Below are 27,617 nucleotides of genomic sequence, written 5' to 3'. Positions count from 1 at the left end.
GTGATTCAATAAAATTTTAATTTTTCAGTGTTTTAGTATTAAAAAACAAAGCCAACGTGTTGGCTGCTTCTCCACTCCCGTTGGCTACAATGTTTAATTCCCAGAGCTAAAGTACCAAAAGAATTTACACACACATACACGCACGCACACACACGGGACCGACCCTCCCAGCGATCTACCCTGTCAAAACAAAAGCTTTCACACAACGTTGTTTGCGCACGGCATGAAATGTGCCCCCCCCCCACTATCGTCTCACTATAATCTAGAAAGTCATTCATATACATTTACATTTATATATGATCTGCTTTACAATAAATAAACAGGCACATTCTGCTCCCTCCTCGTTGAAACACACACGCACGCACGCGCTCACGCAAGGCCCAAAATAAACCAGAGTAAAACAAAAAAAACAACAAAAAAAACTTGGGGAAGTTGTGGTGTGGCTTTTTTTTTTGGTTGGTTTTGAACCACTTCAAACAATGAGCATGTCTGTAGCTTATACATAAATATGTACAAACAAGTAGTTGTGTAAAAACATCCTTTATAAAAAACAAAGTTAATGCCAAGAAGTTGTAGCTTGAAAAGTCAATAACTTAAAAAAGTAAAAAAAAAAAAAAAAAAAACAACAAAAACAAAGACACAGTATGAATGAAATAGCACCACACGATGGCAGTGGCCGTCGTCGTCTCAAAATGTCCGATGACAGGAGGACTCGGTGAATAAATTAGTGTCAAGTCAGGACCTCCAGTGGTAGGAGCTGACACACACACACACACACACTTGTGCGCTTACGCAATCTCTCAACATGCAGACGAACAAACTCGTGTACGGACGTCCACAAGCTCAGACGCGCGCGCTGGCATTCCCATTCTCTCACACACACACACACACACACACACACACACACACACGCACACACACGCACGCACACACGCTCGCAGTCTTCGTGGCAGTTAAGATAGTTGCAGCACATGTGAGGCGCTCGGTTCCATGGGGCACATTCGTCCGTTGGATCGTCTTTCTGTCGTCACCAAAGTGTCGGCGTTTGCATAGGTCTCGGAACAAAACAGGACGGCCGCCGCGAGCTTCGGCGCATCAGTCGTTTGTGCGTGGGCGAGCGTCGAAACGCAGCCAAAAGCGGCAGGGGGCGCGGGGGAATGTGCGACGGCGGCCGTCAACGTTGCGAGGCCGGCGCCCTCCCGCCCCCGCCTTCGTCGCCGAGGTGCTTCATGGCCCGCTCGAAGGCTCGCTGCACCGACTTCTGCAGACGCGAGCGGCGAGACTCCAGCAGCTTGACGCGGTCCAGACTGCGATCCACGCCGAACGGAGACATCTTGGATCTAGGAAGCCATTGCCTGGAGGGGCGAGGGGCGAGGGGCGGGGTAGTTAGCGTTGCTAGCTACGGATCAATTCCCATTAGCCGTCAACTAAGCGTTGCAACCTCCAGTAAGGACAAATCCACCAAAATGGGGGGGGGGGGGGGGGTTGGGAAAGGGTCGTGCAACGATGCGAGTGCCCGTGGGACTTTTTATTTTTGCACCTCACCAGCTGCGCTTGCTGTCGAAGAAGTGGACGAGGAAGAGTTTCTCGGCGGACCTGAACTGCATCTGCTCGCCGGCTCGCAGCACGTCCCGCGGGGGGCGGGGAAGCTCCGCCCCCACCGCCGCCGCCGCCCCGTTGCGCTGGCGCCGCGCCGGCCGCCTCGTCGTCGTCGTCCTCCTCCTCGGCGCCGGCGGCTCCATGATCTACGGCAGAGAACACGGCGAAAGGTGAGCGCGTTCACGTCCGGCAAAGGAGGCCGTCCGCGCCTGAAGTCACAAGCATGCAAATACGCCGTGCGAGCCGAGCGTCCGCCCCCCCCCCCCTTCCCGCCCCCCACGACGGCCGCGAGCGACCAATCACAAGCACGCACGATGGGACGGAGGGTGGGGATCGGGCGGGAGGGGCTGATGGGTAATGAGACAAGGCGGGTGGCTTGGCAAGTCACTCACCAGCGCGGGATAGGAGGGATATCCACTACATTTAGCCCAAACTAGTTTAAGAGGCTCCGCAACAAAGGGGAAGGCGGCCGAGGGCTTCCACGCCTCTACAGGAACAACACAAGTCGATTACGAGCCGATACACAACGGGCACGCGCGCGGGCGGCGGGCCATTCTCAGTCAAATGATGCGCACGCCGGACGATGGCATCAAAAACCGACGACGACCGGCAGCGGCAAGTTTGACAAGCGGGCCGGCATGCGTTGCACACGATTCGAGTTGTACAATGTAAAGCCTCTCCTTTTCTCCGATGAGCGATTTGAAAGAGTCATTGGTGCCTTCGTCACATCCGGGCTGGATCACAGTAACGCGCTTGACTTTGGAGTCAGCCGATCCTCCGTGAAGCGTCTCCAGTCGGTCCACAATGCCGCCCGCCTGCCTCTTGACCGCTACTGGTAAGCGGGAGCGCATCGCTCCGACTCTGGCAGCCCTTCACCGGCTTCCCTCTACATTTGAGGATGCTCCCATTTGATTTCCGAGCGGTAAATGCCCTCGCCCCACCTTACCTCCTCGAGGTCTTCCGCCCTCGCCCGGTGCCTCAGGTCTGCGGACCCGACATTATTAGAGGTAGCGAGAACTAAGCGGAGACATCCGCGGGAGGCGGAGCCTTTTCCATTCCCCTTTTGGAATGAGCGTTCGGCGAGACCCCTCGCTGGCCATCGTTCAAACTCGTCTTCAAACTCATTTTGATTTTTGGGCTTTTGACCCTGCAGGAGACTTGGCTTTTGAGTTGGACTGGTTTTTGCGCGGTCTACTCCCTTCGTTATTCATTGATTGTTTTGTTTCTCGGAATTATTTTGGCTCCATGTGCGGCACTTTGTCTCCTTTTCAAGTGCGCGAGAAATACACTTCAGTTGCGTACTCTCTTCTCTGGCTAACTGCAAACAACGCTGGTAGCGGACGAGCAAATGCGTGTCGGCCAACAAATCCGTCACCTTAAGCTCTTTTTGGAGAACTGACGGTCCATAGCGCCCTCTATCCACCGTCCGTGGCCAGGACTTTGACAGCTGCCCCCCGCGCCGATGGAATGAATCCGCTCGGTGACGGACGTGTTGCGTGACATGTCGTCCGGTTCAAGACACGGAAGATTTGTCTGCTCGTCCGACAGCGGGAGCGACCAAAAAGTCGTGTCGGTTCGACAAAAAATTGGGGACCGATGTTTTTCCGGTCCAAACGCAGCCGAGAGCCGACTAGCGTGTATTTTTTTAAAATCCGGACCGGGAGGCGGAGGCACGAATCGAGCAATCACCTGACGAGACCTTGAGGGCGTGGCTGAACTCTCCATTCTCGGCGCAAGACGGAGGACCGCTTTGGTCGTCCGCCGTGTTGCGTCGAGCGGCCGCCGGTTGCCCGTTGCCGCTTTTGGTGATCGCCGCGGTACTGAAAGAAAAAAAAAAAAAGACAGATCAACACAGTCATCATGGCACTTTTCATTCTCGATACATTCACTTTCCAGCAGGTTGTGCACACATCAGCCGGTGCGCGTTTTGATGATGTCAAGCCGGCGCAGGCGCGGCGTATCCGCTATTTGGAGGATTATGCGCCGCTTGCATGCAGCACGCAGCACGCAGCGCAAAGGCGCTACTCGGCCACGACAAGGACAGAAGGACGAAAGAGGACGGCCAACCTGGCACCGGACAGGGCGCCGACGCCGGAGGAGATGCTGGACTCGGAGGCGCAGCGGCGGCGTCGAGGCTCCAGCGATCGAGGCGGCGAGGCGGCCTCCTCCTCCCCTCGCCCCGGCACCAAACCGTTGGTGAGCCCTGCCGATACAAAGCAGCTTGCGAACGCTGCGACCATTCACAGGACGGCACGCTCAGAAAGGAAAAAAAACCTTTTTAAGACGGCAGCTCGTCCATTTGGAAGATTCTGCTTGGACAGGGCATGATTTGACAGTAAGATGGAAAAAAAAAATGCTAAGATGAGCGGGGTAATATTTCACATTATCTGAAATATTTCAATACTTCCAGAAATATATAGATAATAGTCATAAAAAGTCATCAGTTTCAGCCATCTCGTTACCTCGCCGTCCTAGACGCGTAATTTTCCCGCCAGACGCACAGTTCCAAATAATGTGCGTTTTGGGGACGCGAGGACATTTTTCAGTCAAAAAATAATAATTTTTTTTTTTTTAAATCGTACGGTCAATCTTTTTTTTTTCCGGCAACGATCGCAGTTTGACAATCGCCGCCATTGTCGTTTTGATCTCGCGTGACGAGATTTCCCGCTCTCGCGAGACGAGACCGGCGAGATCGGCCTTCACCGCGCGCAAAGCGGTGTTGCGAAAGTTCGTTGCCGAGATATCGCAGAGGAAGGTGGATCGTTTTTTGCGATAATAATCTTGGGTGCCTGAATTACTTGCATTTTTGCAGCGTTTGTTGATAAGAAATCAAGCTCTTCTCAATGTACATGCAATTGAAGAAGTCGACCGTTTCAGAATTGGAAATTTGGGACTCTCTAAATGCATCATGGGACTCCGACTCGCCGATCGTTTCCTACCTGTGCCCCGACGCTTGACGGGCGGCGACTGGTCCTGCTCGCCGTCGACGCTGCTGCTCCGCGGCCGCTTCCTGGGCAGCAGCAGCGACTCCAGTCGAGGGATGACCACCGACAGGAAGGTCTTTGCGCCCAGCGGCGGCGATTGCGACAGGGCGGCCGGCGCCTCCCGGTCTCTGGGCAGCTTCTGCGGACTGACGCTCTTGGACTTGCGGAAGAGGAGGTCGTTCCGTCGCTCGGCTCGCTCGCCGTCGGGGAGGTGCCCGTTGAGCTTGGGGGCGCGCGCCGAGGTAGCCGAGGTGCGGGTCAAGTCCCCCGGCTCGGCGGGGGCGGGCTTCGGGTGGGGCGGGCCCAGGTCGGGGGGCATCGGCGCCGCTTCCGATGGCGCCGGCGGCGGCGGCGCCTCGAGCGTCGGCGGAGCGGAGGCGTTCGACTCGGGCGACTCCGGAGGTCCGCGCGGCGGCCGGGCGGCGGCCGGTAGCGACTTCTCGAGGCTCATCTCGCCGCGGACCTCCGCGATGGTCTTCTTGAGCAGCTTGAGCCTCTTGCTGCGAGACGGGCTGTTCCTCATGGCGGCGCTCAGGTCCAGCTTCTCCAGGAGCTCCTTCAGCTGATCCTCGGGCGGCGTGAGGCGGCGGTAGGAGGGGCTCAGCAGGCGGTCCACTGCGCAACGGCAAACGCAATCGGGTCTTGTACATTGCCGTGATTGGGCGTCAATTCGCCTCTTTGCGAACGACTGCGACGAGCAGACGGTCCAACGGTTTGAGGGCAGCGTTGCTCAACATGCGATGGCAAGGAACTGAGGGATTTGGTCATCCCCGCCGCGTGACCTCATCGAAAGGTTCTTTGTATCCATGCTTGGCTTTTGATTACCGACAGGTCCAAAAACCAAAGTCGGCAGGTTCTTGAGCCAGTAGAAATGTTAAATATGTTTGCATTTCCAATTACGACTTCTTTCTACACGCTCGACTCCCGCACCACCTCAACCCCCGCCGCCGCCTGGATTTTGGCCTGTATTACTGCCGCTTCCCCCACCCTGCCACCTTCGGTTCGGCTCGGTTCTTGAGACTTTTTGGTGATGAAGGGGCCATCTAACAAACTTAAACATGTCGTCTTCATCTTATGCACAGCGGTACATTGAAGAACTTTGGTCTTACACAGTACTACTTTTCAAGTACTGTTGTCTTAATGGAGAAAGTTTCTCCGCGGAGACTTCTCCAGGGCCCGATAAGCGACTTACCGTCCTCCCAGGCGAAGGACGGCGGCGCCTCCGCTTTGGGCGCCGCGGGCAGCAGCAGTCCGCTGGGGAAGTCGAAGCCGATCCGGTCGGCCTCCTTGCGGGCGCGGCGCAGGATGGCGCCGCCGTGGTCCTGCATCCTCTGGGCCACCTTGTAGAAAAAGGTCTCCTTGGCGTTGTATTTCATGCAGTTGGCGATGATCAGGTCAAAGTCGGCCTCAAACTGGTCCAGGCTGCGGTAGGCGTGGCCGTCGATGCGCGTCCTCATGGTGGAGAAGTCCATGGGCCGCTCGATGTGGTCCAGGTAGTCCGGGACCTGCGGGGGGAGGAATTATGCGACGGTTTGTTTAAAGGAATCCCGAAAGAGGTTTGCAAGAATCTAACATCTAACAGTTACAATTGATGAGCGACGTCGCCATTCAAATTTGCGATAGCATGCGTCGGGGCTGACCTCCTTGGTGCTGACGGGCTGAGCGAAGACGTCGTACTGGTCCTTCTGCTGCAGCTGGCTGAGCACGGCCCTGAGCAGGACGTTGAAGGGCGTCAGCTGGACCTCCAGCGCCGACTGCTGCAGCTTCATCTGGTGACCAAGCACAAGCGCGCGTGAGGAGAACTGGCTTTCCGCCGCGGTGGTCTCTTCAACCCCGACGAGGGGTGAAAATCGACCACCTACAACACACAAAATGTGCAGTCCCGATAAGATGGCGACGATGGTATGGTCGGAACCGGCGGCCGATTCGAGAATCAATCAAGAGAGCCAAGATCCTTCTCGCCTGCGTAAAACGTTTTCAATTCGGTGGAGAAACAAAAGCCGACGCGGCCGGAGATACCTCCTCCCTCTTGAGCTTCTCCCTCTTCCTGATGAGCTCCAAGAGGAGTCGCGCTCGCTCCAGGTCGTGTCTGAGTCGGTGCCACTCCTTCAGCCGCTCCTTCAGCACTTGGTTGGTTTCCGCGGCAACCTGAAGGAAGACGGACCCCGGCCCGCGTGATGACCATCGAAACGGGCGGCCGGCCTCAAATCTCGACGACGCCCGCTCACCGTCGACGCAGACTTGGGCGCTTGGGACGGGTTGGCCTGCAGGCGGCGGATGAGCGGCACGTTGTTCCTGGACTGCCTCTTGAGGACCCAATAGCTCAGAACGCGCTCCACAAAGGGACGCTTCCTCTGGACCGCCACCTGGTTCAGGATGGTGTCCAGACTGAGGCGAGAAAGAGGAGCCGTTGCGAGATGAAATCGGGACCGCCCAAAAGGGTTCGCGTTGGCCGTTGGTTTTCGAGCATCTACCCTGGAAAAGCTCCTTCCCTTGGGATGATCGTCACTTGAGAGCGCCTCATTGTCGGACGCGAGTGCACACGTTTCGCACAAAGAATGACAGAAGAGCAATGGAGGGATTTTTTTCTTTTTTTTTTGGGTCATATGGCGATGTATTTCGTGCTCGTCAAAAGGGGCAAATTCTCATCGACCTCCCGTATTTTCCGCACTAAAAGGCGCACTGGATTATGAGGCGCACCTTCAATGAGTGGCCTATTTTGTCATATATTGGACGCGCTGGGTTATAAGGCGCAATCTACAATGCGTCCACTAGATGGAGCTCCGCTCCTTCCGTTCTACTGGAGAGGCGTTCACGAGCGCCTCGGAGAAACGTATAGTATGAACGATTACTTCAATGAAACTACGAAAATGGAAAAGAATGCCTCAAAATAGCCCCCCCCCCCCTTGGCATTTCCTTGAGCGTAGCTCGAACAGAACGATCAGATGTCAGTAAAATGTAGAAAACTGGACTGTCTCCGAAGTGTTTGTTATTTATTCCTTTGTTGTGTATTCACAAACGAGGAAATCACAAAATAAATTGTGTCGGGGGGGGGGGGGCTATCGAATTTATTTGGTGATTTCCTCCCTGGCTTGATTTTCTGTTCTGATGCATTATTTTCAATTTTCATAGTGTCATTGAAGTCATCGTTAATGTACGTTTTTCGGAGGCGGTCATGAACGCCTCTCGAGTCGAACGGAAGAAGAGAAGGCGCGGAGACGGACAAAGACGTGACTGTATTTGTTGAGACTGTGAAAACCATTCACAGAGTGTGCGTTTAAAAAAAAACATCAACAACCTTCTTTGGCGCCGCAACAAAAACGTATTGAACAAAGCGGCGACACCGTTCACCGAACACTGTAAGCATGCCTCCAGCGAGGAGCCATCTTGGCGTCGGCAGATTACCGTAATGACCGTACACAAGGCGCGCTGGCAAAACGGAAGGCTTTTCAGTGCGCCCCCCCCCCCCCCAATGTCCGCTTGGGCCTACCTGGAAGACGTGATGCTGGGCCCGGCGTTGGGCGGGCCCTCGGTTTCCGGCGGCGGCTCGGAGGGCGGCTCGGGCCGCTTGCTGCGCTTCTTGCACCAGGCCTTGGCGCGGGCCCTGCCGCGGCGCTCGGCGCGCTTGTGGCAGGCGCCGTTCTTGGGGTGCGGCTCCTCGTAGACGTCGAGCGGGCGGCGGTCGCAGCCGTCGGGCGTGTGGCTGCAGCAGTACGCCGTCTTCTTGACGGAGAAGGCGCCCGGCGCCGCCGCCGCCTCCTCCCTGACGGGCTCCATTTTCATGAAGAGGCCGGCCTTCTGGGCGCAGCTGACGTGGAAGGCGGCGTAGCAGTTGACCCGGTCGCACTGGATGCAGGCGCCCGCCCCCTTCTCCTTGCACAGGTAGCAGGTCAACTTCCAGCGGGCGGGCGGGATGTTGCGCACGCCGTCGATGGGCTCGATGAACACCGTGTCCGAGAAGCCCACCTCGGGCACCCACAGGGCGCAGGCCACGTGGCCCCAGCGCCCGTCGTCCGTCTTCTTCAGGGCGCCGCCCCGGTTGGGGCAGAAGAGGCAGTCGGCGGGCCGCGCCGGGCGCTGCAGGCAGTGGCGGCAGAGCCACTGGCCCTCGGGGACGTAGGGCACGCCGTAGCACTCCTGGTGCACGGCGATGTTGCAGGCGTCGCAGAAGAGGATGACGTTGCTGTCGGCGCCGTCGCCGTCCATGCACACGCAGCACACGGCGTCCTCGTCCACCAGCGGCTGCGGCTCGCCGCCGCCCCGCGCGGCGGCGTGCGACTCCTTCTCGAAGCGGTCCATGAGGAACTCGAAGAGGTTGTGCGACACCTGGCTGATGCCGTCGCTCTTGCGCTTCTCGTTGAGCAGCTCCAGCCAGGCGTAGTCCTCCTCGTCCATGTCGTACTCCACCTCCTCGTCCAGCTCCTCCGCCGTCCGCTCGGCGTAGGCGTAGTACGTCGCCGGCCTCCTGGGCACGGCGGGCAGGTTGTACTCCACCGTTCTCACTTTGGCCTCCAGCGGGGAGTCGGCGGCGGCGGCGTGCGGCGGCGGCGGCGGCGCCAGCGCGGCGTTCTTCTTGCGCTGGCTGTTTTGGAGGCGCGCCGAGCGCACCGGCGCCTGCGGGGGCTTCTCGCTGTTCTCCTTGTTGCTGTTGCACTCCAGGATCTCCTGCGCCGTGGGGTCGTCGTCGCCGATGATGTCCAGCTTGTCGTAGATGCTCAGCCGGTGCACGCGGCCGTCCACCTCCAGCTCCACCATGCGCTGGGCCTGCGCGTACGTCAGCGTCTCCCGATTGGGCGACGGCTTGATGGGCGACGGGTCCCGCTTCAGCGCCGCCGGGCGCTGGTGGCGGCCTTTCTTCTTCATGCTGCCACGCGCTACAAAAGCAAAGGCCGCAAAACCGCTGAGTGTCTTTTCGTCGCTCGCGAAAAACGGAGCGAACCCCGTTTTTTTCTGGGGAGTATGTTTTTCCGACACGCGTCGGCGACAATCTGAGCCATCGAGGAAAGGTCGCTTTTGCACCTCTCGCGCATTCTAAGCGTGGGACGCACTGACAGAGAGAAAGAGACGGAGGGCGTCACGCCGCCGCGGCCGCCCGCAGTGCACCTCATCAGCCACCGTCGCCGAGCACTGGCTTTAGAATTTTTTTTTTGAAAAAATTGCAAACGAGATGGCGCTTCTCGTTCTGCCGCATGACTTGGCGCCCTTTAACGGCACGGACTTGTCAGAGAGGAGGGCCAAGGGGCGTGTCATTTTGGGTCGCCATAGGAACTCGTGACACCCGGAAGACGACGAGCATAAATTCCCAACGCTTGCTTTTCCCTCGGTAGAACAGGAAAGCCCGTCTGAAGCCGCAACCCGATCCTCCTGCTTTCGCCCGGGGGCGCTTTTTGCACGCACCTTTTGTGTTTACCGTCTCTCGTCCTAATCTCTTTTTTCGCGGCTTTGTACGCTCGCGACACCTGCCGGGTCTCTCTCTCTCTTCCCACAGAAGCTTTGGGACGAAAAGAAATCAATCATAGAAAATTCTAATTGTACAATTGAAATAGTCAAGACGATGGAGCGAGACTCGCGGCGAATAGTCAACACCACCCCCGGAAACATCTCGATCGTTGCCGATGCGTATTCCTTCACTAGGAATCGCTTTGTGAAGATCCGCAGAACGTGTGACAAGATAAACCGCAAACCAACAAAAGTTTGTTTCTCTCTCTCTTGTCTTGCGACTTTCTCTGCATCAATCATCGGCTCGGAATGAGTTGGTTTTACACCCAAAACGCCGGTTTCTGATCAAAAAGCAGCAAAAACAAACTTTTTCTGCGAGTGGCTGTATGTGTCCGTTTTTTATTTTTTGCACCCGTGCCAAAAGCCAACTGGCTATCGAAGCCCCCTGAAATAATGACTGACGGACGGACCGACAAATCCAGCTGTGCCTATGAGTACTGTTTTGTGTGTTCAAGTAGCAGCCGTTTAAAGGTTTCGAATCGACGCAACGTGTGTGCTCATCCCCGTCGGCCTCTCGATGGTGTTTGACGTTTGGGTGAGCAATAAGCAAGAACACTTTGCTTTGACAATTTGGTGTTCAAAATATCCAATGTTTAATTCTGCCAGTTTTACAGCAACAAAATATTTCCTCACTTGGAGCAAGCGACACATTTTAGTTCCTCGCCGTGATGTTCTATGGTCGTCTTGCACTTACTGACCGTGAGAGTGAAAAACTGATGATTAAGCGTTATGTTAAAATGTCAATAAAAGACAAACGTTCGACATGGTCTCAATATTTTCACCTACAGTGGGAGGAAAAGTGTGACCAATTTGGGCGGTTGTGTCAGAAATTCCACCGGGTTCACCCCTGAGGTTTTTCCCCTTCCACTGGACATGCAGCCACACCATAACAAACAAGTTGCGTGGTTCCGTCGCCTCACTCGGCATCTCTAGTGTGTTGTGCTTTGTAGTGCGCGGCGAAAGACAACAAAGTCCGACCTTCATAGTGGACATATGACCGCCCCCCCCCCCAAATCCCAATTCATAACAAATGCAACTCGTCGTCCCAAATTAGTCGGAGGGCTGCATCTAAGACGTTTTATTACACGTCTACAGTGATCCCTCGCTATTTCGCGGTTCGTTTATCGCGGTTTCAGGCAACCGGGGAGGCGTTGACCCTCTCGCTCTCTACCTTTGAACCAAAGAAAGGAGGCGGTGAGCTCAGCGCCTCCGCGCCGACCCCAGCGAGTCTCCACCGGCTCGATCAGGGCCGGCGGGTCGCTACCCGCCCCCCACTTCGATCGGACGCGGACAAGCGACTGTTAGCCGCCGCGGCTAACGTCCGCTCGGCGAAGGGGTTTGTTGACGAGACCGGTCGCACGCAAACGGTGAGTTTAACGTAAAGCTTGACCGGAAGAGTTATTTGAAACGTTTGCTACGCCTTGAAGCCCCACTACGTGTCCGGAGATAAACGCACACTCGGTCCACGTCGCTCGCCCCGACTAGCCTGCTAAAAGGAGCAAGGGGGAAGGAAATATGGCGACTAACACAACAAGAAAACCCACGGGGGCTTTCAAGATACAAGTTGTCACATCTTCGCGGCCGTCAACGTTTGCGTCTGACGACCACCGGAGTTCGGCGATAGAGTGGGAATACGAAAAGGTTGGCCGGGGGGGCTGAACGTACCTGGCTTTTCTCAAGAATTCAGCTTGAGCAGGAGGACGACTTAGCAATGGCGTCAGCGGCGAGGCCTGCGGAGCCCAAAAGCGGCGAGGCCTGCGGAGCCCAACCGGCGGTTAGGTTAAATCCGCATTCGGCCGCCGCTCGCTGCTGAACCGAGTGCGACCGCAAAGTATCCAGGGCGATAGAAGGCCGCGTCGGGGCCGCTCCGAACTCACTGCTGGCTGTGCGGAATCGCGACGGTTGCGCTGCTCGGTCCGAGCTGACTCGTTGAGCTGCTTCTCTTCCCCTCAACAACAATGCGGCTGTGCGTCCTCTGCGTCGTGACGTCGAGCGTACGTACCAACCCAAACCAGGAAGTGGAGGAGCCGAGACATTTCCCATTTCCCAACGGAGGGGTGTGTGCGACTCTCAAAAATAACCTTGAGGGGGAAGACCTTCAATTATGGCACCCCACCCCTTTTTAAAAATAATAATACAGCATTTCTAGTACTACAGTAGGAAGCAAGTCAATTGTTTTCAATCAATCAAAAAATTCGGACACATGACCTCAAAAAATGCCTTTTTGTTCCACGTTGGTCATAAAATACAACTTTCAAACACTACATGAGAAATACAGCACATCCATCTCTTCATTTTCATTGGTCTTCATTTTAGGGTCACATGCGACCTGCAACCTACAGTCTTCCAAATGAGTCTTGGGCGAGATCCTGAGGAACACCCTTGACTAGTCGCCAGTCGATGTCAGGCCATATCGACAGATCATGAACTGGTTTGCCAGTCATTGTCAGAGTCCATTTTGAGAAACTAACATCAGTCAATGTAAAAAGCCCATACAGACAAAAAAAAAAAAACTGGCTGGCAACCAGTTTAGGGTTCACTCTGCCACCTGCCCGAAGACACCCGGGACAGGCTCCAGCAGGCCCGCGACCCTCCGGAGGATAAAACGGTTCAGGTAATTGATGGATTGGATATGTGAAGCAGATGTACAAACCGCTCAGCCAGCCGCCACGCTGCCTGGAATAAAAATCATTTAAAAACGTAAGATTGTTGTTTACATGCTAATAAAACTCGGCCGGGTCAGTCAGCCTGGGCCTGGTCTCCGCTCTGTCGCGGTCCCAGTGAAGAAGGAGAGTCCTCCTTGGAGAGCAGGTTGTTTTTGCGCAGGTGGCAGGCCTGCTGGTATGGGGGGCTGATGGGCGGCTGGGTGGGAGGGGTGTATTGGTACTCCTTGCCAGCATCCAACTGCAGCACGAAGGAACAAAGTCACTTCTCAGGGCAGTCACTGAGTTTTTTTTTTTTATGGCTTCACCTGCAGAGGGTAGGTTCTGTCGGAATCAAAGGCACTCAGATCTCCACACGCCAGGAATGGAACAATGATGCGGTTTGGACCTTCTAACTGGTTGAAGTCCACGTCTGTTAAAAAAAAAAAGCAGGTTTCTCAAATCCAGTAGTTCGTAAGCGGTGTGCCATAGTAAATGATAGACAGTAATTTCACTTCATCTCTCCAGAAGTTCTTATTTATTCACGACATTATCTGTAATGATTAAATAATAAATGTGACAATATATGCCGTGACCGATAGTGACAGTCAGATCAATGATTTGCTCTTCTACTAGACCAATGAATCCATTTTAGTTTGATGGTGTGCTATGAGATTACCGTAGGAGTGATCCAGCAGAGGGTTGGACATGTTGGGCACGTAACCTTCTGGAGGCCGGTAGTTCTGACACACCACAAATGCTTCTGCACACCAGCAGAAAGAACACACGAATAAATAAACAAATATATAAATAGAGAGAGCGACAATGAAAGAAATGTTAAAAAAAATAAAAAAAGGTGGCCGCAGACCTATGCTGGAGTTTCGGCTGCTACGAGGCTTGGCGCACGTCACGCCGCCGAAAAAGATCTTGAGCTGCGAGTACAACAGTGTCACGTCTTTGCCTCGGAAGATCTGCCAAGTGCGGGGAAAACAGAAGACGGGAAATGGTGTCGACAATCGATTTTATAGATCAAATGGAGTTTATTTGTCAAAAAAAAATTTTTAAGGGGGCGGCGGCTTCTGTGCAAAACAGGTCCCCGGTGATGTGTGGGCTGCTTGCACTAACAACGTGGCAGCAAGCCGAGGACCTACTTTACTTAACTCAGCGACTTGAGCGGAATCATTTCCACATTTTTATTTTATGTATGACAAGATAGGAGGCGGCTGGAGTCAATGGCATTGATCATGATGAATGACACGGTGCCATTTATACGTAGCAAATGCAGTCATGCAGACACGTGGACATTTTTGACCCAAGACATGAGCTTCAAGCCACAAATGTTGAGGCTGAGGTTGTTTTGCTTCACCTGTACTTGAGAAAATAATGCCTAAGTTGGTGAGGATGGACAAAATAACAGACGGTCAACAGTTGAACAAGAGAAGATGAACTGACCTTCGCCACAAACGTTCCTCCTGGTTTAAGTACGTGAGTGGTGATGTTCAGTGCCTGAAGTTTAAAAAAGAAAGGAAACCCCCCCCCCCCCGGCTAAAATAATTGATTTCAGCCATCCACGCGTAAAACAAACCCTGGCGACTCACAGCCAACAGCAGCTGAGCCTGAATGTACTCATCCACATCATGGAGGCCCGTTACTATGGCAACAAAAACAACAACACATGAGGGACGTCCATTAGGCAGCGATGGCGGCCAAGGGTCTGACCGTCGGGAGCGCCGTCGCACACCACCAGGTCCGCCGGCTGGCCCTCGAAGTGGCGGACGATCTCCTCGGCCGTCGACACCTGAGACGACGGCGGAGAGAAGATGTCCGCTCAATCCCGTGGCGGTTTGCACGAAGCTAGAAGGCTTTCGTCATTTTGTGGTACAGAACTGTACAGAAATAGATCTGGACCTGATATATTGATATACATATCATATATATTTACAGGGTTTTTTTTGTGTGTGTGTGTGTTTTGTTTTTTTAACTCGAGGCTGACCTTGGTGATGTCTCCTTGAATCTGAGTGACTCCTGGAAGAGGAGCCATGGCCTGGAGGTCCACCGCCACAATCTTCACCTCTTCACCGCCCTCACACTTCTCCCCATGACCTCTAAACAACAACAAACTTGTTTCAAACCCGGACCCATTCCAGGCTGACCAGTGTCCTGGATACTTTTTTTTTTTTTTCCCCCAATCGAACAGAAGCCCTCACCCTTGGCAGAAAGTATAATTATGTCTACCTGAGTTTCCGACTGAGAACTTGACTCCAGCTGCCAGGAGCAGCACAGAGATCCACAGCTCTGTTCACACCTGATGTTGCCACAAACAAAACAAAACAGCACAAATAAAGCACTTATTACATGACAGATGATGTAGCATAATGATGACCGCAGCCAAACCCTGGACCTGCGTAACGTGAGGCGGACGTGCTAACCAGGCGACCACTGTGCCGCACAAATTATTCATTAGCTCCAGATATCAGTTAAATTTAGCTTTTGTTATTTATTTCCCTCTTCATGGAGGACAGACTACAGATGGGAGGTGCCAAAAATGATTCTGGGGGCTGAACGGTTCCAGTGGTGCCAAATAAATGAAACACCATTTTGCCGATCAGTGTGTAGACCCTGACCCAGCAGCACGGGGGTTCGTTCTGTGGGGAATTAAAACGACTCGAGTATAAAGTCTGACCAGTGAACAGGCTGAACTCCTCGTCGAGCTGCAGCAGCTTGAAGGCGCTCCTCGCTCTCCAGCCTTCCTCTTTGGCCAGCCGGTAGTAAATGTCCCGTTTGTCTTTGGACGAGCGACCCATCCCGAGACGCCTCCTCTGGTGGACGACATGATCATGTTACACGACCGAACTGTTGTTTCCCCGTCGAACAGTGTCCGCTCGTCCATCTCCAAAGACGTGCCACAATGCACGTCCCAAACGTACACAAAACCGCAGACATTCGAGTGGTTACGTGAAAGCCGATGTTAAGGCGAGTTTTTTGTCTTTTGCGAAGTGCATTTTGTTGGTAGATTATTAATAGTTGACCAACGTTATGGAATAGATGCGAGGTTTCAATTCCTTTTCAACGTTTGGGTTGGGACGTTGTGCACACGAGACGAGATTGCTTCTCTTTTGGTGTGACCGATTAACATAGGTGAGTTCGAAAAGTAAAGAGCGGTTCTGAAAATGGAAAAAAAAATATTCTGCTAAATAACGTGGTAAAGATTTAAAATTATTTCAATTGTTATGCTTACAGCTGCAAACGCGATTCCGTGTTCCGGTAGGACCCCTACCCTAGAAGTTGCCCTAAGCGAGCCTGTTCAAAAAGAACAACGTTGCCACGAAAACGCCCAACTAAAATAAATACTTGTTAAGAGAGAAGTGAAGATTCTCTGTGGTGATCGGAGGTCAATATTTCAACTTCCCGCTCCAAACCAGGCGCGACGACAGATTTGTTACTTTGTGACTTTATTTCCCCACTTCAAAAGTCAAAAAAAGAACGTGCGTCCCTGGGTGGGCTCGAACCACCAACCTTTCGGTTAACAGCCGAACGCGCTAACCGATTGCGCCACAGAGACATGTTTGCATTTCGTTGACGGTTAAGTTTTAATAGAAAAAAAAGTAAAGGCGTGGACCAGTGCATGATTATTTTATCATTCAATTAAACGCTGTCCTAAAAATAAACACCTGTATTGGAAATAAGACATAAAACATTTTTGTTTGATTAAATAATTACTGCGATATGTAATTAATTTCTTTTTTTAAAATGACCATTTGACAATGAATACGAAATATTAGAAAAACATTTGTGCTTGATCTTCTTGAGTGATGTTTTTGAATAATAGTTGGATTAATTATAAATAACAAAATGAAATGATGAAATGAAGAATTCATTATTGAAAGGAACGATTTCACGTAAACATGTTATTATCACTACGATGATGATTTGATTTTTCGTTTTTCAAATAACCTCATCTACAAGTGACGCACCTGGTCATTTGAACAATGGACTGCGGCCTTTGCACACAAGCGTTCTCAACCCTTCGAGTATGGAGAGGCGGTCAGTGTGGTGACAATGTGACCCGAGAGCGTTGTAAATGTGACTCCGCTCAGTTGTCCTCGTCTATGTTTAGCCGCTCTATTTTGAAATGGAGTCTCCCATCACAATATGAAGCAGTTCCTCTCCGGCGTCTCGACAGCACGTCCGTAAAACTTCCAGCTACTCCGATGTTCATCGCAGCGTCTCCATGTCGCTGCACAGTCTCGAACGTGCAGACGGAAGTCGCAAAGTCGACTCGGGCGGTGATCGTCGGCCTCGCTGTCCCGCCGCTGCCAGACTGACGGTGGTGGTGGAGGACGTCCGCTTCTCCGAGGAGAAGGCGCTACTGGTCCAGAGCTGCGACTACTTTGGCGCACTCTATCGCTCCGGGATGAAGGAGTGTCGCCAGGAGGAGATCCGCCTCCAGTGTCTGCGCGCTCGTGGCTTCTTCATCGCCTTGGCGGTCACGCGAGGCGAGGCGCCCAGTTTGGATGCCGACGACATCGTGGAGGCCATCCAATGTGCCGCTTTCCTGCAGGCGGCGCCACTCACCAGGCACCTGGTGGAGCTGGTCGACTCCGACAACTGCTTGCTCATGTTCCACACCGCCTCCACCTTCGGCCTCCTGGAACTCTACCGTGCCGCTGGGCTGTACATTCGGGATATGTACGCCGACATAGAGGCGGAGGTCAGGCGGACTCTGCCGCCGGAACTGATTTCCTTTGTGGAGTCACTCAGCCCGAGCGCTTTCGTGGCCGTCGGCGCCCACATCAGCTGCGGCGTGAGCGGAAGCGTCCACGCCTCCTCCAGGACGGTCTGCTACCTGGATGAAACGGGCAACGCGTGGAAAACTCTGACCGATCTCCCTCCGGAGGCCAGCACCTCCATGGCAGGCGTGACCGTCCTGGACAACAAGCTCTATGTCGTGGGCGGCGTCCGCGGCGTCCGCAGAGACGTCGTGGACGCGTGCTTCCGCTACGACGTGGACAAGAATCTCTGGAGCGAGCTGGCGGGTCCGGCGCAGCCGCGCTTCAACTTCAGCCTCCTGGGACGAGACGGCCGCCTCTACGCCATGGGAGGGGAGTACGAGCGGACGGTGATGTCATCCGTGGAAACGCTGGAGGTCCGGACCGGCAGGTGGAAGTTCGCCGCGCACCTGCCGAAGCCGGCGGCGGGGGCGGCGTGCGCCAAAGCCACGGGGAGGATTTTTGTGTGCTTGTGGAGACCGATGGAGACGACCGAGATCCACGAGTACGTCCCGAGCGCAGACGAGTGGCGTTTGGTCGCCAGCCTCATCCGCCATCAGAGCTACGGCCACTGCATGGTGGGCCACAGGGACAATCTGTACGTGATGCGCAACGGGCCGTCGGACGACTTCCTGAGGTGCGTGATGGACTGTTACAACCTGAGCACGGGCCAGTGGACCTCTCTGCCGGGACACTTTGCCAACAGCAAGGGTTCGCTCTTCACCGCCGTCGTTCGGAGCGACTCGGTCTTCACGCTCAACAGGAGCGCCACGCTGGAGTACGTCGTCCACGGGAAGACCTGGAAACCTGGACGTCAGATGAAAGGTTTCCCCCGGAGTGGATCGGTGTGGACGTTCTTGCTCAGGCTACCGATGGTCCAAATCCCTCAGACAAATGATTGACAAGTTGTTTGGTCTTCCGTCATCATTGGTGGGACACCACCGATTATTCGAGCGCAGGGGATGTTGTGAACGTCACGCGAAATGAGGCGTCGTCCGACTTCCCACAGGAAACCCTCAGCCAAGGTCTCCCAAGTGGATCAGTGGGGACGTTTCTGCGCTAGCTACCCACAAGCTACTTGGCACTGTTTTTATCTTGATCACACTCTGGATGATATTGGCAGTCCTAGTTGACTATCAGTTGAGAGAAGAAGACTTTTCGGGGTCATATCATTTTGAGGTTTGGGGAGATTTGGCAACGGAAAAAATAGATAAAAGGTTACTTTTGTAAAAGAAGTCACATAATAAGAGCAATAAATTGCTTTCGGAATGCATTCTTCAGAAAACGGCCGTGTTGTGTTCTCGCGTATCTCCAGCAGGTGGCGGAGGAGGGCCTCTCCTCCGGGTCGCGCACTTGCTGCTTATGTCATTAGGCCGACTCTTCAGGGAGTTCTCGGTCTTCGCGTCTCTGTGGGAAAATTCGCCTCGCTCGCAGCTCTGCCCTCAAGACGCGAGTTCTTCTAGACGTCTCAAGCGTTCATGTTCTCCGTTTTCTGATTCCACCTGGTTGTCTTTGCTTACTTTTTGTAAGTTGTTTTGTTGTTGTTGTTGTTGTTGTTGTTGGTCACGGCTTTGCTAATGTACCCGTTTTGGATTTTTCTCGTCTATTTTCCGACAACTATATCCATTTATATTTCGTTCCTTGCCTTCGCAAGGGGTTTTGGTTCACTCTTTGTCCTGGCGTTGCACTGAAACAATTATTCACTCCTTATTTTAGTCACGTTTGCAGTTTATGTAAAATAGTTAGTTGATTCAAATTTATGAAGCAATTATTGAATAAGTACACGATTTGGGGCTTTATTATTGACATGAGCACCTTATCTTGTGACATAATTCACAAATACATTTTGGAGACAATGCTCCTAAACGTAGGAAAGAAATATTCCAGTAAATGAACGAAGCCACGTGACCTCATGGACTTCAGTCTGCCTGCCTGTCAAACATCAACTTTCTGTTTGCCTGCTGCATTCAGCACTACCGAGTAACGTTTGCCGCTCGTGGAAATTGGCATTGACCAGGCATGTCCAGCGCCGGTCCTGCCCGTTTTCCAGCTCTGCCGGCTGCAACATGCTGCCGTGCTCCTGGCACGACAACAGGCAGGACGGCGGCCCTTGAGGACAGAGTTTGGACACCCGGGCTCAAGACAATTCAAAATGCAATCCAAGCAGCCAGAATATACAGACAGGAATTCTCGTCATGTGATACCTTCTTGGAATGTTTTTTTTTTTTGAATAAGTTGTGACAAAAAAAAGAAAAAAAAGAAATTGAACTTCCTCCACGAATTCCAGACGCTTCCTAATTGTGTGACCTTTTGTGGGGAGGTCATCATGTGGCGTCAGCAGCGCGGTGTCCATCTGTCGGCCCGTCCGTCCAGAGGCCTGGTGGACGAGAGGGTAGCCATCCTGGTGCAGAGTGCGCCCCCTGGAGCCCGGATCACCCTGCGCGCCTTCCACCGCTGCGAGGACAGACACGGGTGGGAGGCTTTTGCTCACTACCTGACAGACGCCGCAGGCTCCCTCAGCGGTATGTCGGGGGTTGGTGCGATCCGTCTGGAATATTGAGGGAATGTTACAAGACCGCTCCGGAGACATTAGGAGACTCTTACGGGACGGACGATCAAGGCGCCATTTTGATATTGTTTCGGGATTTCTATGGAAATGTTGTGGTCATGATCTTTGCTGCGCAGTATCCAGGGATCCCAGTCTGGGCGGGACGTACTCCGGGGTGGAGCAGATGGGCCTTTTCTGGAGCATCAGACCAGTTTCGGGAAGCCATCCTGGGCTCAGGTAGAGCACGGCCGGCGAGACTACATTCATAGCCACTTTTACCAGGAGATTGCACAAAAGTCCTGCATCGCAATGCGTCCTTGGTACCACATTCCAAAGCTAGGAAATTGGTGGCTTGCCTTCGTTCCTCCATTTCTTTGACGCATCACAGCGATAGAAGAGAAAGACGGCCAGCGAGAAAGGAGCTAATCCCTCCTCATCTCTAGGCTGAGGAAGAAGAATGTGCAGACCCCCATGGAGTTCACCATCTCCGTCTACCAGGACCACCTTACCGACTTCACGGATCAGGTACCGCTGGCGTCTCAAACGGTGGAGCGCTGGTACATGGCGCCTGGCGTTCTCAGGACCCCCATCAAGGATCACGAACTGACGGCGACCCTCTTCCTGCCCACAGGTACTGGCGCGACACTCCAAATCCCTCATAGACCGTTTCAGAATATTTGTAAACATGGTTCTTCTGGGATGGCAGAAAAGCGAGAGGCTACCGGTGGCCTCATCGTGAAAGTAAACAGAAAGGACATGGTGGCTCTAAGTTACGTAAGTTAGTCCTTGCTCCCTCGGTCTTAAAGCCGGTCAGACCGAGGGAGCAACTCGTTGACTTGAGTCAGTTTGTCGAGCTTCAGAACTGATATCTTGTCCCACGTACAAAGGCAGCCATCAGCCTAAGGGGCAGTTGATAAGACGAGTTTGCTATCAGACAGACCGTAACTATTCGACACGACCTCGTCAAAGCGAACCAAGTCCAGTCGCCGTTATTTCTACAGCCCTTAGGCACAAACGGTCTCAAAGGGCTTCACGTGTCCAGAGTTGACAAATATTCATGACATCCCCTGACCTTAACCCCAACATTTGACACAACCTTGTACTACACGATGTTCGAATGATTTAAAAGTCCATTGAACAAAGTTAAGAATGAGTTCCCGCATTTCACTCAATCCCCAAGGCAAATGAAACATTTCTCCCAATCTGAGAAGACTGGAAGGGCGGAATCTCAGCAAGAACGGCGTCCTTGGAGGTTGTTCCGACCTCCCTCTGACAGTTTCTGACCCTGCAACAAACACATCCTGATGCCCTGGCCCCTGACGTTTTGTTACAAGTCTTTAACAGCTTTGGAATGATCATTGATCATCAGACCTGTGACATCCCTTATCCTGAACAGGGTCACGAGGACTTGCTGGAACCTATCCCAGATGACTTTGAGCGAAAGGTGGAACAACACCTGAATTGGTCGGCAGTCAGTTTCGGGGCACAACTAGAGACGAACAACCATTCACACCCACATTCACACCGTCAGAGTAGGGACAGACCCCAGACTGCCTGCACACAACTCGGGCGAGTGTACCGAATACAATTTAAACTGTTTTAAATAATTGTCCAGAGGAGAGCACAAGACTGCCTTCTGAACTACTGCTACCCAGAAATGTCCTGTTAAATCACCCATAACACCCAAACCACCCAAACAAAAAAAAAAACGGTTCACAGGTCCCGGACCGTTCCCTGCCATCCTGGACCTGTGGGGTGGCGGAGGCCAGCTGGTTGAGTACCGGGCAGCGCTGCTCGCCTCACATGGCTTCGCCGCACTGGCTCTGGACTACATGACCCCGAAGATCACAGTGGAGACCGGAAAGATGGTGGACAACACCTACTTTGAGGTCAAGTCTCTTCCATGCCCTGTTCCTGGTTTTTCTCCTAGTCCTTGTTTATCCATGTCACTGCTCTGTTCTTGGTCTATCCATGACCTGGATTTGCTCCATGTCGTGGACCTACTGTAGGTTTCACTTTCATAGCCTAACGAACGAGCTTACCACACTTTAACATGAGACAAACGTCTGTGTCCTAGTTTTGATGTCCTGGAACTAACCATCACGTTCGTAGCATATTGAACTTTTTGCTAATGAACCAACAACGGCATAGCGTTATTTTATGAAATGATGACGCGGGCAGCCACTGTGACGGATTGTCTCATCTCATCTCCATGTGGCTGAGAGCAATAAGCCGGTGTATGTGTTGCCATGGTAACCGCCGACATCACATTCTCCGCTCACAGAGGGCCTTCACGTTCCTGCAGCAGTACCCCGGGGTCCTGGCCGAACGTGTGGCCATGTTGGGTCTGTCCTTCGGCGTCTGCGTCACGCTCAAGATGGCCGCCTACTCGCATGTCGTCAAGGTTGCGCAAGGATGACATCGTTTGTGTTTGTGCGGGATCGTGTACTTTTTATTTGGTGCGTGTACACCGTACTTGTTTGAACATGTGTTACAGCCCAGGTGTGCAGTGTGCATCAGTGGAAGCCACGTGCAGCCCGTGGATGGAACGATGGCGGACATTTTATCTTATTTTGATCGGTAACATTCACCATTGTTACTTGCGCTATTTTGTTGGGAAGACGAGACGTTACTCCTCACGTTTGTTGGTTGTCGTTCCCTCAGGAATGGGCACAAGATTCAGTTGAATGACGAGAACCAGGCCATCTTAAGAAACTTGCTACTGCCAATACCCAATGACTCCGCCTTCAAAGTGGATGTGAGTTCTTGCTTCTGGGGTTGGTCCAAGTCTTGGCCCAAGCCATGGGCAATGCACTGCTTGACTCCATGGCCCTGGTCCAAGTCCTTGCTCTGGGTCATGGTCCTGAACCAGGTCCCCGGTCCACAGCCGTGTCCAGTTTTATGGTTTTGTTCCTTTTTTGGCTCATGCCCTGGTTCTCTAACGTATCCTCATCTATGATCCAGATTCTGCCCCCCACCCTCCTCCCCTCATTATAATCCATGTGGTGGTCTTGTTTATGTGTGGATTGGATGACGTGTTTTGCCAGGTCGGACGTGTGCAATGTCCACTGTTGGTGGTCGCAGGCGAGGACGACCAGAACTGGCCGGCCGCCGAGTCAGCCCAAGACGTGAGGAGCACAAGTTCAATGTCTGGTTTCAAAATCACGAGGGTGCACATTCACCCAGAAAAACAACGTGTTTGTGTTGCAGATGAAGGAGATGATGGAGCGTGCGGGAAACGCCCACCTGCTGACCGTTCTTTCTTACCCAAATGCGGGACACTTGCTGGAGCCTCCGTACTCCCCACACACCCGAGTGAGCTCATTCCGATCTGTAGGCAGTCGGGAAAAGAGTAAGTTAACACTAACTGAAAAAAGCTTTGTCACAAATAACTTGGGGTTGTGTACTCGTCCCGGTCTATGTCTCGGTTCACGTCCATGTTCCTGAGACACTCGGTTTATGTCCTGACCCTTGTTGTGGTCCATGTCCTTGTCCCGGACAATGTTCTTGGGCAGGGTTCTGGACTATGACTTGCTTCATACCCTTGCCCATGTCCCAGTCCTGGTCATCGTCTTGATTCCTGTCCTAATCCGTGCATCTGGGTTTTTTTCCGCTTCATGTTCCGCATTCCACACAAAACGGTGTCGTCTTTAATAAACTGGGAATTGTTCTGACACCAACCAAGGAAGGCATCAACACAACAGGCCTTGCGGGAGGTCTCGCTTGACTGTAGGTCAGTTGTAATCATGGAGCGGTGCTGTGTGTTCCAGTCACAGCTCTGTGGGGGGGCCATTGCGCAGCACATTCGCTGGCTCAGGAAGACGCCTGGACGAAGACCTTGGACTTCCTGCGCCACCATTTGTACGCGTAAAGATTGAACGCCGGTGCCCGCCAGAAGAAGGGCAAGTCGGCGTATGCTCATGGCACTCAATCCATCGCAACTGTTCTGGTTCTGGGAAATACACACAGTGTCCACTACTTAATTGGTGACTCGCAGTCCCCAACCGGGGCGTTTTCGGAGGTTAACCCGGGTAGAGTTGTTAGTAAAAAAATAAAAATTGTAAATCACAAAATCATGCTACACACACCGTTCTTTGCGTTCTCTTTAATTACTTTATTTCTGTATGATTTCATAAAGTATGATGTTGTAGAGCATTATTTCTCTCATCAAAAAAATCCCCACAATATTTCTTGACAGATTTTTGGAGGGGGGGGGGCGGCGAGGGCTGAGCCTTCGATGAATTGACATTTCAAGCTTTTTTTTCCCCCAATTTATTTTCTCATCCAGAAAAGTAAACAATGTGTTACTGTGCCTGCATATATATCTGCTTCAAAATAAAAGAAATGTATTAACAGCAACATGATTGATTTATTTAATGCGGAAAACAACAACGATGCTTGGAGGGGTTTGGAGTGGAAGACTCGGGACTCCAACTCAAAGTTGCGCTTCAACTGTGAAATTTGCGGGAAAGGTGGAAAAAAGGGCGATTTGGTTTGGATCTGGATGAATAGAAAAGGGCAGGTGCCGACAACGCCCAGCCTCCCTTCAGGTTTTTCTGATTAGTTAATGAGAGCTCGTCATCAACACGCACGCACATCTTTGAGAATCTAGAAGGGCCCGGAGATGGCGAAGGTGAAACCGTTTGACAAAAGCCACCTTCGAGCGCGGCGGAGGTTGGGATCAAAATGGTGAGCAGCAGTGACATCCGCCTGGAGGCTCTGTCGGTGCTGTGCAACACTCCGATCACCTCGCGGCAGGCTCGGGCGTCCGGGCGCGGCCCCAGCCTGGCCTCCGCTATGCCCATGTCGGTGAAGGGCTTCGTGTCCGCAGCCATGGGTCGCAGGTCAGTGCCCGAACAACTCAAAAACCTAAAGCCGTTCCACGGAGGACTCGCTCTCGCGCTCGTTGTTGTGCTCCTTGCGATTTGTGCGAGCCTGTGGAAAAATGACTTGGGCGTTGCAAATTTGGTTCATTCTGTACGCTTCACCAAGAGCCAATGCTTTTATCTTGAAGGGTATAGGAAAGGAAGGTGTAGGCAATCGTGGGCAAATGACGTAACTAATTATGGCGCCCAGACTCCGACGAGCGGGGAAGAAACGTGTTCGACGGCAAAAGTGGACCGAACCGAAGGGGAGAAGTCCAACTGAACCGAACCATTCTTTAGCACGTGGTTGAGAAGGGAACGAGGTTCGTACGTAATGTTGGATTGCTCAAATAATTTCCATTGATTTCACGGCGTTTGTGACTTGCGGGCTGCTTTGTAAAGCAGTTTCGTTTCCATCCGCTAGAGAGCGCCAATGCACCTTGATGATAATAATGTCCCAATGATGGAGCACAAGGTTCAGTATTGTTTGTGTAAGTTGACGGGTTAAATGGATGGCTCTACGTTCGGAATGGTCCAAAAGGAGAGATGGACTTCGTTTGAACGAAGCTTTTATTTGTCTTAACATCTACTTGGCAACTCCCGAACGAACACGCCTTTTTCCGGTAACGAAAACACTTGCTGCTTTTCTTCAGCCAATCGGACGCAAGCGACATAAGAATGTTTCGGCAATTATTAAACGGAATATCATTTAGGAAACTGTAACATCAAAGAATATAATGCTCAAATATAAAATAATTAACAATTTAACAAAAGCTTAAATTTGCTGTGAATTTGTGTTCCGCGTGTTTATTTTATCCGTGTGTTTGTGTGTAGCGGCGCGGGTGACGAGGGCCTGGTGATCGACGAGGACGAGTTTTTCGACAGCCAGTACGACTTTGATTTCAGCAACCTGAAGGACACGCGCACCTACTACCGAGGAGGCGAAGTCTACCGCAGGCCGTGTGGATGGCTGCGCTTTGCTCTCAAGGTCCGCTTTCGTGCAGCGCACTCCCGTTTGCTGGCCGAGCGCGCGCGGGCGGGCCTCTGACGTCTCACTTACCCCTTTTGCACCCCCCCCCCCCAAAAAAAAAATTATGTTCGTAGGGCACCAGGGCCAGCGCTGTGCTTGGTGGGTGCTTAACAAGTTCTTCCCAAGAACCTGTTTGGTTTTCCACCGGCAAAGAGCCAAGTAGGCGCCACGTCATGACGTCATCGTTAAGCGTGCAAATGTCACGACTTACGTCGACCCAAGAGTGCCTGCGCTCTTCGGAACAATATTAATAATGCGCTGTTAGCATCTGCTAGGCAACTTAGCATAGCATCGATGAGACGAGTATGTCGTTTATCCGCCATCGCTCTTCTGGTTGAGTTTTTCAGGAAGTCATTCGTCGACATTGGCGATCGTCACGATAACCCCGCCCCCTGACGTAGTTGGTGCCAGGGTCTGGCCCAACAAATAATTGGGGCCAGCTTGAACGCCATTTTCAAGCACCGGAGCGAGAGCTAATTTCGCTGGTGGAAAAAGAAAGAAAGAAAGAAAGAAGTGATGCTAACCCGAGCACAAGCGCGGTGGAAAAGGGCGTGACTTGATCGGGGCCGATTTGTGACTATCGCTGCTCATGAACGTCCTTAACGGGGACTACGTGTAACTTTTTTTTTTTTGGGGGGTGGGGGCACACCCCCAGGTCTGGGATAAATACCCGGACGGGAACGTGTGGCTGGGCGAGCGCGGCCACGGGACCACCACCTGCTCCAAACCCGGAGAATGGCCCGTGTCCTACCATGGCACCTCCAAGAACGGAGCCAGGGCCATCATCGTCACCAATTACCAGGTTGGCAGTCAAGCGCTTTGGTTTTCTCATTTCTTTCGAATCAATGAATCGACTTCCGGAGTTCTGCTGAGAATGTGCTCATGGACACTGGGAAGAGGGAAGTGTCGGTGTGCGTGCGTGCGCGTGTTTGTGTACATTAAGCGTAATTGTTGTGGGGGGGGGGATGAGTATTTTTATGGCAATTGTAAATATTTGAATTCCAAGGTTCAATCTTCAGGCTCACATTGTTCTCATTTTCATCGAGAGGACCTTTTTGTCGCCTGCTTAATTTTGTGTAAAAAAAAAAAAAAGTAAAGCTATTTGCATATCGGTGCTCTTCCAAGTTTGCCATTTTGATGTTTAAAAAAAAAAAAAATTTAATCATAATCTTTTTGTTATTTTTGGGTTCGGAATTGATCGATTTTCCCATTTCGGGGCCAGCCTGGTCCAGGCCAAAAGTACGGTCGCGGTGTGTACTCGACGCCGTACCTGGAGCACGCGGTGGCCTACACGCAGACGTTCCAGTCGCAAGCGACGGACAGGAAGTACCGCGTGGTCATGCAGAACCGGGTCAACCCGGCCTACCGCGAGAAGCACAACGACGACAAGTACTGGCTGCTGCCCGTCCCCGACGGCCTGACGCAGCAGCAGGAGCAGGATCTGGTGGAGAAAGCCATCCGGCCCTACGCCGTGCTCATCAAAGCCATTTGACGAAAATACAGAACATTTCACAATGCAAACCGTCAGTGTTCTCCTTTTCCGTGGGCCTAATCGAGCAGCAAATATTTTCTTGATTTGATGTACAAATGACCACTTATTTCCTACTATAAAAATAATAAAAATCGGTGTTTTCCAGCTGCAACCAGCAGAGGGCAGCATTTCCATGCCGTGGGCTTCAGC

At 52.6% G+C, this 27,617-nt stretch overlaps 5 protein-coding genes and 1 non-coding gene across 12 annotated transcripts; 3 read left to right on the top strand and 3 right to left on the bottom strand.

Annotated features, from left to right (window-relative positions):
• On the bottom strand, window positions 1-12,067 carry LOC147207025 (bromodomain-containing protein 1-like). Of its 4 annotated transcripts, XM_086108670.1 has the most exons (13): window positions 11,960-12,018; window positions 11,748-11,837; window positions 8,074-9,457; window positions 6,812-6,971; window positions 6,603-6,731; window positions 6,224-6,352; window positions 5,776-6,088; window positions 4,539-5,198; window positions 3,667-3,802; window positions 3,289-3,419; window positions 1,992-2,086; window positions 1,546-1,745; window positions 1-1,355 (listed from the first exon to the last, which is right to left on the bottom strand). In XM_086108670.1, exons 3-13 carry the CDS (start codon window positions 9,444-9,446, stop codon window positions 1,175-1,177), a joined length of 3,507 nt encoding a protein of 1,168 aa, XP_085964796.1. In that variant the 5' UTR covers window positions 9,447-9,457; window positions 11,748-11,837; window positions 11,960-12,018; the 3' UTR covers window positions 1-1,174. The 4 variants fall into 4 exon arrangements, with proteins under 4 accessions (XP_085964796.1, XP_085964797.1, XP_085964799.1 ...); XM_086108672.1 differs by having other exon boundaries at window positions 1,217-1,355; window positions 1,541-1,745; window positions 11,748-12,067; XM_086108671.1 differs by lacking the exon at window positions 1,992-2,086 and having other exon boundaries at window positions 1,541-1,745; window positions 11,748-12,066.
• Window positions 12,068-12,291: 224 nt separating this feature from the next.
• On the bottom strand, window positions 12,292-16,068 carry ftsj1 (FtsJ RNA 2'-O-methyltransferase 1). 3 transcript variants are annotated; one of them, XM_086108674.1, is made up of 11 exons: window positions 15,963-16,068; window positions 15,408-15,543; window positions 14,960-15,029; window positions 14,718-14,829; window positions 14,444-14,522; window positions 14,323-14,375; window positions 14,177-14,230; window positions 13,593-13,695; window positions 13,404-13,487; window positions 13,054-13,157; window positions 12,292-12,986 (listed from the first exon to the last, which is right to left on the bottom strand). In XM_086108674.1, the coding sequence occupies exons 2-11, from the start codon at window positions 15,526-15,528 to the stop codon at window positions 12,822-12,824; spliced, it is 945 nt and encodes a 314-aa protein (XP_085964800.1). In that variant the 5' UTR covers window positions 15,529-15,543; window positions 15,963-16,068; the 3' UTR covers window positions 12,292-12,821. The 3 variants fall into 3 exon arrangements, with proteins under 3 accessions (XP_085964800.1, XP_085964801.1, XP_085964802.1); XM_086108675.1 differs by lacking the exon at window positions 15,963-16,068 and adding an exon at window positions 15,758-15,936; XM_086108676.1 differs by lacking the exon at window positions 14,177-14,230.
• A 144-nt stretch (window positions 16,069-16,212) lies between these two features.
• trnan-guu (transfer RNA asparagine (anticodon GUU)) lies at window positions 16,213-16,286 on the bottom strand. The gene has a single exon. It is a non-coding gene; the product is annotated as a tRNA-Asn (tRNA).
• A 669-nt stretch (window positions 16,287-16,955) lies between these two features.
• On the top strand, window positions 16,956-18,395 carry LOC147207022 (kelch repeat and BTB domain-containing protein 13-like). Its single transcript, XM_086108518.1, has one exon. The coding sequence runs from the start codon at window positions 16,956-16,958 to the stop codon at window positions 18,393-18,395; it is 1,440 nt and encodes a 479-aa protein (XP_085964644.1).
• A 456-nt stretch (window positions 18,396-18,851) lies between these two features.
• LOC147207021 (acyl-coenzyme A amino acid N-acyltransferase 2-like) lies at window positions 18,852-24,400 on the top strand. Of its 2 annotated transcripts, none has more exons than XM_086108562.1 (11): window positions 18,852-19,018; window positions 19,814-20,015; window positions 20,179-20,278; window positions 20,485-20,672; window positions 21,761-21,930; window positions 22,326-22,445; window positions 22,539-22,621; window positions 22,706-22,799; window positions 23,089-23,169; window positions 23,252-23,393; window positions 23,812-24,400. In XM_086108562.1, the coding sequence occupies exons 2-11, from the start codon at window positions 19,820-19,822 to the stop codon at window positions 23,910-23,912; spliced, it is 1,275 nt and encodes a 424-aa protein (XP_085964688.1). In that variant the 5' UTR covers window positions 18,852-19,018; window positions 19,814-19,819; the 3' UTR covers window positions 23,913-24,400. The 2 variants fall into 2 exon arrangements, with proteins under 2 accessions (XP_085964688.1, XP_085964689.1); XM_086108563.1 differs by having other exon boundaries at window positions 18,853-19,018; window positions 19,781-20,015.
• A 327-nt stretch (window positions 24,401-24,727) lies between these two features.
• LOC147207020 (uncharacterized) lies at window positions 24,728-27,579 on the top strand. Its single transcript, XM_086108517.1, has 4 exons — window positions 24,728-24,885; window positions 25,741-25,894; window positions 26,592-26,738; window positions 27,159-27,579. Exons 1-4 carry the CDS (start codon window positions 24,728-24,730, stop codon window positions 27,426-27,428), a joined length of 729 nt encoding a protein of 242 aa, XP_085964643.1. The 3' UTR covers window positions 27,429-27,579.
• Window positions 27,580-27,617: the final 38 nt, after the last annotated feature.

The sequence above is a fragment of the Hippocampus guttulatus genome, chromosome 4, assembly GCF_054856545.1.
Source record: "Hippocampus guttulatus isolate MCC_2025c chromosome 4, RoL_Hgut_1.0, whole genome shotgun sequence".
Lineage (NCBI taxonomy): Eukaryota > Metazoa > Chordata > Actinopteri > Syngnathiformes > Syngnathidae > Hippocampus > Hippocampus guttulatus.
Note: the sequence above shows the minus strand (reverse complement) of the source record. Positions and strands in the feature narration are given on the sequence as shown.